Source organism: Megalops cyprinoides, chromosome 10 (genome assembly GCF_013368585.1).
Source record: "Megalops cyprinoides isolate fMegCyp1 chromosome 10, fMegCyp1.pri, whole genome shotgun sequence".
Classification (NCBI taxonomy): Eukaryota; Metazoa; Chordata; class Actinopteri; order Elopiformes; family Megalopidae; genus Megalops; species Megalops cyprinoides.
Genome location: NC_050592.1, coordinates 565001 through 573827, shown reverse-complemented (window position 1 = coordinate 573827; position 8827 = coordinate 565001). Strand labels below are relative to the sequence as shown.

General features: G+C 50.3%; 1 protein-coding gene across 1 annotated transcript in view; it reads right to left on the bottom strand.

Moving 5' to 3' along the window:
* Nucleotides 1–290: 290 nt before the first annotated feature.
* The window catches only part of si:dkey-199f5.8 (beta-1,4-galactosyltransferase 3), a 9451-nt gene continuing 914 nt past the window's right edge, over nt 291–8827 (bottom strand). The window contains exons 2-6 of the mRNA XM_036538510.1: nt 6189–6424; nt 2701–2888; nt 1173–1295; nt 978–1082; nt 291–469 (exon numbers count right to left, since the gene is read on the bottom strand). Of these exons, the coding sequence (XP_036394403.1) occupies nt 292–469; nt 978–1082; nt 1173–1295; nt 2701–2888; nt 6189–6424 (830 nt within the window). The 3' untranslated portion in view covers nt 291. The remainder of the gene's footprint in view (nt 470–977; nt 1083–1172; nt 1296–2700; nt 2889–6188; nt 6425–8827) is intronic.

Sequence of the window (8827 nt, the reverse complement as noted above, 5' to 3'; positions counted from 1 at the left end):
AGCGTCTCCCCAAAGTCACCATCCCAAACGGAGACGTGATGCAGTCACCATGGAAACGCAGGGATCTGAGGATAGGAGGGAGAGAGCCCTTCCAGCAGGGGGGGAGTGGGAGGGGGCCTCGGCCCCGGGGCGCTGTAGTGTCCCTGCACCTGCGCTGAGGCGTCCACTGATGGCGGGATCCAGGGAGGGAGAGAGAAAGGCATTCGGGTGAAAGAGTCCGGCCCCCCCTGGCGCCAGGGGGTGGGAGGGTCAGCGCTCGGAGGCGGGGGCCTCGGGGCCGTGGGGGGGGGGTCAGCGCGCGGGCTGGGGGGCGGGGGGGGCTCGGTAGGGCTCCAGGCCCTTGTCGGTGCCGATGTTGACGGTGATGTTGGTGTAGAGGGGCAGGTGCTGGCGCGACACGACCTCGTACTCCACCGTGTTCATACCGTCCTGCCGCCACGTCTGCCGAGTCTTTGCCAGCATGTTAAACCTGCGGAGAGAGCTGGCCGTCAGAGACACGAGCACACACACACACACACTCACACGCATGCACGCACACGCACGCACATGCACACGCACACACTGCAACACACACACTCACACGCACACGCACACACTGCAACACACACACTCACACGCACGCACATGCGCACACACACGCACACACATGCACACACCCTGCAACAACACACACACACTCACACTCTGCAACACACACACACACACACACACACGCACACGCACGCACATGCACACACGCACACACTGCAACACGCACACACACGCACACACACACGCACACACACACGCACCCTGCAACAACACACACACACTCACACTCTGCAACACACACACACACACACACACACACACACACACCCTGCAACAACACACACACACACCCTGCAACAACACACACACACACTCACACTCTGCCAAACACACACACACACACTCACACACACACACACACACACACACACTCAGGGCTGCCGTACCTGCGGGGGTTCATCTCATTACCCTCATCAAGTTTGTGTTTGATCATCTTATAGCGTCCCACCTTCAGAGCAGGACGAGAAATCAGCATCCCACCCAGAGACACCCTGAGGGGGGGGGGAGAGCGGAGTCATCCTTTCAGGGATTTCTGCTGCTGTTTCCTTCCCACAGCCAGGTGCAAACACAGGTGACCTTACCTGATTCCGATGTCATCATCCTCACCACCCCAGCCCCAGTAGTTGTTAGGGAAACCATTCATCTTGAGGTACTGCAGAGGGGTCAAGGCTGACACCCCCCCAAAATAACTCTTATATGGAAGCCTAGGAACAGAGGGAGGGAGAGAGGGGGGAGACACTGATGTAAGTGTACGCAGGTAAAACATAGTGTTACAGCAACCGGCCACTGCAGAATTACTGAGAAATTATCACACACACACACAGGCATCTCATGCGCCCACACACACACACACACGTACACACAGGCATCTCATGCGCCCACACACACACACACGTACACACAGGCATCTCATGCGCCCACACACCCACACACACACAGACATCTCATGCGCGCACACACACACACACACACACACACAGGCATCTCATGCGCGCGCACACACACACACACACACAGGCATCTCATGCGCGCACACACACACACACACGTACACACAGGCATCTCATGCGCGCGCACACACACAGGCATCTCATGCGCGCGCACACACACACACACACAGGCATCTCATGCGCGCACACACACACACACACGTACACACAGGCATCTCATGCGCGCGCACACACAGGCATCTCATGCGCGCGCACACACACACACACACACACACACGTACACACAGGCATCTCATGCGCGCGCACACACACAGGCATCTCATGCGCGCGCACACACACACACAGGCAACTCATGCGCGCGCACACACACACACACACACAGGCAACTCATGCGCGCACACATACACACACACACACACACACACAGGCATCTCATGCGCGCGCGCGCACACACACACACACACACAGGCATCTCATGCGCGCACACACACACAGGCATCTCATGCGCGCACACACACACACACACACACACACACACAGGCATCTCATGCACGCACACACACACACACACACACACACACAGAGGCATCTCATGCGCGCACACACACACAGGCATCTCATGCGCGCGCACACACGCACACACACACACACACACACACAGGCATCCACAGGGATCTCATGCGCCCACACACACACACACACACACACACACACACACACACACACACACAGGCATCTCATGCACACACACACACACACACACACACAAATGTGTCCCTTCTGGCAGTCTGGCCGTGATCTTATGACAGGTGATCAGAGTGTGTTCTGAACATGCTTCCATGTCAAGACTGACATTATTCATATAATTAATCATATCAGACAGGATATATTCTCTGGAATGCTGAGATGTGGGCACATGGCCCTCACAGTCGGGTCAGAGAACGACCACCCCGTGGGGGTGCACCTTGCCCCACACTGGCTGTCGTCATGGCACCGGCTTCATGGCAACTACAGAAGTGTGGGGAAAAAGGGGAACCATGCAGGAAATATAAGCCACAAATATGGCTAACAGCTACAGTGCTGTAGCAGTCAGCAGTCATGGAGGCAGAGAGAGACCCCACACAGGAGGAAAGGTGTAGGGGAGGTTCAGGGGACTGACTTGTAGCCAAACTTGTCCATGGCGATGGCAGCGTGTTTGGGGTGGGCATCGCAGATGTAGGTGTTACGATCGTCTTCAGGGATCAGGTCCACATCATGGAAGAACAGACACTCCCAGTCCTCCTCCCTCATGGCCTCCCGAAAGCCCACATTCATCAGCTTGGCCCGATTGAAGGTGAAGTTTCCCGCCTGGAGACACACACAGCACCCCTGCCAGCGGTCAGCCTGCTGATGGCCACGCTCTCACTGCTGCTGACGCAGGCAGCGAGGCATCGTTCAGCTCATACTCTCTCACCACTGCTTACCAGCAGGCTGACAGTACGAGAGCTGGATCACACTCAGGGAGGCTGTGACTGTAAAATTACATCACTTCCCCATGAAAGTATTAACAATAATTCATACAGACATATGCATGTCTGAGGTCTTCTTCATGTTGTCAGAGGCATACACTTATAACTCATTATCCTCAAATGCCAGTTTCAACCTAGTGCAGCAGATTAGTACCCACAATCCTCTGCAGTCCTTGGGTGTGGTCTCACCGGCAGGTCATGTGATCACCCATCTGGGCGAGTCTGCTGTTGACATTACAGAGAATGCAGCCGGTGTTTCTGTATTAATGCCCGCTGCGTGTGCCGGATTCAGCCATTTCCCTGACTGCTACAGCAAATCCGCAAAATCATGATCCATCCTGAAACTAGGACTAAAATATCCAGGGATTATGAGTAATCCTGGCATTGCGAGGGGGAATTTCAGGGCTGATATCACCCACGGGATCATTCTGAGGTCGTTAAGCAGCTCTGTGAGTCCAGAGGCCTTGGCAGCTCACAGGCGCTTCTGAGAGGAAGATGTAAACACAGAACCGCACCAGAACACTGCCCCACACTACTGAGCTCACAGAACCGCACCAGAACACTGCCCCACACTACTGAGCTCACAGAACCACACATAAAACTAGGGGTGGAACAAATAATCTACGTAGTCAACTAAAATCGATGACCAAAATAGTTGCCAACGAATTTAATTGTCGATTAGTTAGTGATGTCATTGCGTGTGTTTTTCATGCTGACTCGGGATGCTCAGACATGTAGCCTAAGCTGCGTTGCTTTACTGGAGTGAACAATACAGATGGCAACACCTGCACGACAGGGTTTCCGCTAGGATTTTTTCTTGCCGGTCCAGTGTCCAGAAATAATTTATTTTACTGGACAAATCTGAAACTTAACGGTCACGTTTCAAAGTAACAGTATATGTTACAAACGCAAATGTAATGTACACCTAGGCTGACGAAAGAATGACAGCAACCTCAAATCAGTTTGACTATTAATGAACAGTAACGATTAAGCAAAACGAAGAGTAACGATTGAGAAAAACCTCAACATTAGCCGCTAAAATGTAGGCTACATTTTGTATGAGCATTACCGGACATTTTGACCAGCAAGTTTTTAATTTATCGGTTTTTTAATATAAATTTTACCAGGCAAAAACTGGTAATTACCGGCTAACGAAAAGTCTGCAATAGGCATGGCATAGCTAATGATAATGTTTAAAACCATGTTACTTCACGCTGCTGTAACGTTTTCTATATTGAAATACATTTTCTCTTGATCAATAAATTATTGGTGACGTTGAACATACAGTGTAGCAAATAACCTATTATTCACAACAATCCTGTTCACATTCCAGATGTGCCCTAACTTTACAAAGTCAAACCAAAGCCCGTCTGCTTGAACGTTGCATCGTTGTCATGGTGACGTTTATGGCAGGAGATAGTGTTGCTGCCGAGTGCGCACGTTCACAGAACACCAGAGAATTTCATACTTTCTAAATCGCGGAACGATTTCTACAGCTCGCGTCTGTGCGTGCCCGCCCAATACGGGCTGCATTCGAATTAAATCGAACGAGTTATGGGTTTGTTGGGTCTCGTAATGCTACCATGGATGGCTTTCTTCAAAGGAAGCAGACTTGTACTCCCCAGCAAGCAACTGCGCTCACTGAATTAGTCCTAGTAACCATGCATTAAAAGATGTATTTTTGAATGAAACTCTCATCTTTATTGTCTTTATTGTTTCTTATCTTACGCCTAAAACAACCTCAAGCTAAATTTAAAAGCCAACACATAAATTGAGTAATTGTGAGATTCATAATCCGAATAATCGATTATTCGTGTTCAGTAACCAATAGATTATTCGACTATCAAAATAGTCGTTAGCTGCAGCCCTAATAAAAACATCTGTGTGCTCCACACCAGCGCACTGCACAGCTACTAAACACACCATGGGTAAACCACAGAACCTCAGATTAGGGTCTGTCCGGTGCCTCAGTGCTTTGCCGGGACTCTGATGTTATGTCAGACACACAGGCTCTGTGAAGCCATGTCCAGCCACTGACACAAGCAGGGTGACATCACCACCATGTGCTGCTGCTCCATGCCAGAACCGGGTCACATGACAGGCCAGTGCCTTTTGCATTCACACAGAAAAACAAGGGACACCAACAAAACACAGGATATCAAGGATGTTATTTAAAACACATCTGCCTGAGGCGTGCTGGTCTGTCTGAGGACGGGCAGATTTAAACGAATACAACAAGATTAAACTAAGCTCAGCAGCTTTGCGATGGTGAAAGCCGCAGCAGTTTCACCATTTAGAACACCAGAGGGCAGTACTGTACCGAATTCTTCACCCTTTTGCCGGCAAACTTGCAGGGTTTGGGTTGACCTTCAGTGTAGGTCATTCAATACTTCCCTGTTCACAGATTCATTTGAAGTCAAATGATTTCCTTCTCAAAAAGACAGTGGTGTAACAAAAAAGGAAATAACAACAAACAAAAAAGGAAATAACATTTCTTTTACAATAAATCATCCACAGAGGCACTCAGGTGTTTCACTGAGGCAGAATTTCCTGGAACGACTTGTGTACAGGAACCACGCTGAGTTTCTCCTCTCCTTATGTTTGTGAAAATATATGTAAAAACTGGTCAGCTCTGGAAATAAGTGGGTGTACAGTCCATCTTTCCTGTGCGATATAAATTATATCAACCTTTATGATATTAAATGCTTGTGACCTCCCCTGTTTATTATTTTTTATTAATATTATTATTAAAGCACAACCACTGTGTCACCAATAACATTTCCTGACATACAGAATGACATACGGGTGAAAGTGTGTGTTCCACTCAGCAGTCAGTATCTCCAATGTCATGACTGTAAGGTTGATTAAGCAAAAATTTAGCTGTGAGTGTTCCATTTATTGAGAAGACTCTGTAGGTAAAACTCAGGGTTAACATTCAGATCTATTTAGACAGGAGTGACAACATTCCATCCACTGATATTATGGTCTTTGAAATGAAAATAAAGACAAATGAGGTAAAGACAGGAGAGAGACTGGCCTGGGGTGGGGGTGGGGGGGTGCGAGACTGGCCTGGTGGATATGAGAGAGACAGGAGAGAGATTGGCCTGGTGGATGAGAGAGAGACAGGAGAGAGACTGGCCTGGTGAATGATGTAGATGCTGTAGCTGATCTGCTGTCTCTGCAGGAAAGGGTGCAGGTAGTAGAGCAGGAACTTGAGGTGGTGTTCGCGGTTTCTGTGGGGGATGATGATGGCAGTGCGATGCCGAGCTTCACAGTTCGGGGGCCGGTAACGCCCGCCTCGCACCACCAGCGGGTTCTTCCGCTCCACCTCGGCAAGGGTGAGCCCAGAGGGGAAGGTGACTCGTAGCGGACCACCTGGGGAGAGGCCAGGGGGAGGGGAGTATCACTCACAATTCCACTCACCATACAAGAGACACACCTGAAATTCCTGCAGCAGCAGTTCCAGTCTGACCAGCTCAGGCACAGCCCCGGCTCAGGTAACAGGGGTGTGGATGCGGGTGGAAATACCGGCCTGAGCTGCCCGAGCCAGGCTTCTTCCAACAACCCCATACACACGCACACACACAAACGCTCGCCTTTCAGGTTTTACACAAAGTCACAAAGTCTAGCAGGTAGCCAGGTAACCAGGTAACCAGAGCTGCTGCTCCCCTGAGCACATGGGCAGATAGCCTGGCGCTGGAACACAGCCACATTCTGACTCTGACCACAGGGACAGATGAACTGGGTGATTACCACCTTCCCTAACACCACCCTCCCTAACACCACCCTCTCTAACACCACCCTCCCCAACACCACCCTCCCCAACACCACCCTCCCCAACACCACCCTCCCTAACACCAACCTCCCCAACACCACCCTCCCTAACACCACCCTCTCTAACACCACCCTCTCTAACACCACCCTCCCTAACACCACCCTCTCTAACACCACCCTCTCTAACACCACCCTCCCTAACACCACCCTCCCTAACACCACCCTCCCTAACACCACCCTCTCTAACACCAACCTCCCTAACACCAACCTCCCTAACACCACCCTCTCGAACACCACCCTCTCGAACACGACCCTCTCTAACACCACCCTCCCTAACACCACCCTCCCTAACACCAACCTCCCTAACACCAACCTCCCTAACACCACCCTCTCGAACACCACCCTCCCTAACGCCACCCTCTCTAACGCGACCCTCTCTAACGCCACCCTCCCTAACGCCACCCTCTCTAACGCCACCCTCTCTAACGCCACCCTCTCTAACGCCACCCTCTCTAACACGACCCTCTCTAACACGACCCTCTCTAACACCACCCTCCCTAACACCACCCTCCCTAACACCACCCTCTCTAACACGACCCTCCCTAACGCCACCCTCCCTAACGCCACCCTCCCTAACACCACCCTCTCGAACACCACCCTCTCTAACACCAACCTCCCTAACACCAACCTCCCTAACACCACCCTCCCTAACACCACCCTCTCGAACACCACCCTCTCTAACACCACCCTCCCTAACACCACCCTCCCCAACACCACCCTCCCTAACACCACCCTCCCTAACACCACCCTCTCGAACACCACCCTCTCTAACACCACCCTCTCTAACACCACCCTCCCTAACACCACCCTCCCTAACACCACCCTCTCGAACACCACCCTCCCTGACTCCGCCCTCCCCTTCATACCATGTGTGTTCTTCACCTGCCAAACTCCGCAGCTTTCAGGATAAAACAGAGATGTGAGTCAGAAAAGCCAATCGGAGCTTTCTGCCCTTTTAGTGTGTAATTTAAGAGTAATTTAAAAATGATTGATTTAACCAAAAATATACCTAGCAGCAGAGACATTGCCACTGGCTGTAGAAACAGCCAATCAGCCTACAGTGAGAAGGGACATCACTGCTAAAGTTACACTGGTGAGGAGCTCTGTTATTGTGTATTAAAGTGAAAGAATATGACAATTAACTCTTACAACTCAAGCTTCCTAAACGTCCGCACTGTCTGCTCTCTGACAGAGGGGAGGGGGTGCACACCTATCCAAAAACATATCATTTATCTGGGGGCTAAACTTTAAAATTCAATACCAGACCCTGGAAGTCTAAATAAGGTGAGCCATCACTGGTGAAGGTTAACCTCAGTGTGTCACAGTCTTCACTCCATCCCATGCCTGCTCTGTGCCAGGCAGAACAGAGCAACCCGCTGATCTCAGAGCTCAGGCTGACTGCATCATCACACCATAACATGAAAACCATGGAGAAACTGCGGTCGTGTAGGGAAATTGCGGTCATTACTTTCAACTTATTTTCAGATAACCACATTACAGTGAGCACTGGGCAGTTTTAATTTGTTGCTTTGTAGCATTAATTGTTCATGAAACAGTTGGCTAAAAGGGATGTAATCACAAATATGCAAATGATATGTAATTGATACACAGAGTACAGGGCCAATGACAGCACTAATTCAACATTGAGAGGAACACAAGTCAGCACAATCCTGACAGAGACTGCAAACACAAAAAAGATGAATGGGAAGATGTAGGCATCACAAAACAAATCCAGAAACTCAACACTGAAAGAAATCAATGGCCAGACATGAGCAATCAGTGACAGAGCTCAGAAACACAGACATGAGCAATCAGTGACAGAGCTCAGAAACACAGACATGAGCAATCAGTGACAGAGCTCAGAGGCACTGAGACATGAGCAATCAGTGACAGAGCTCAGAAACACAGACATGAGCAATCAGTGACAGAGTGCAGAAACACAGA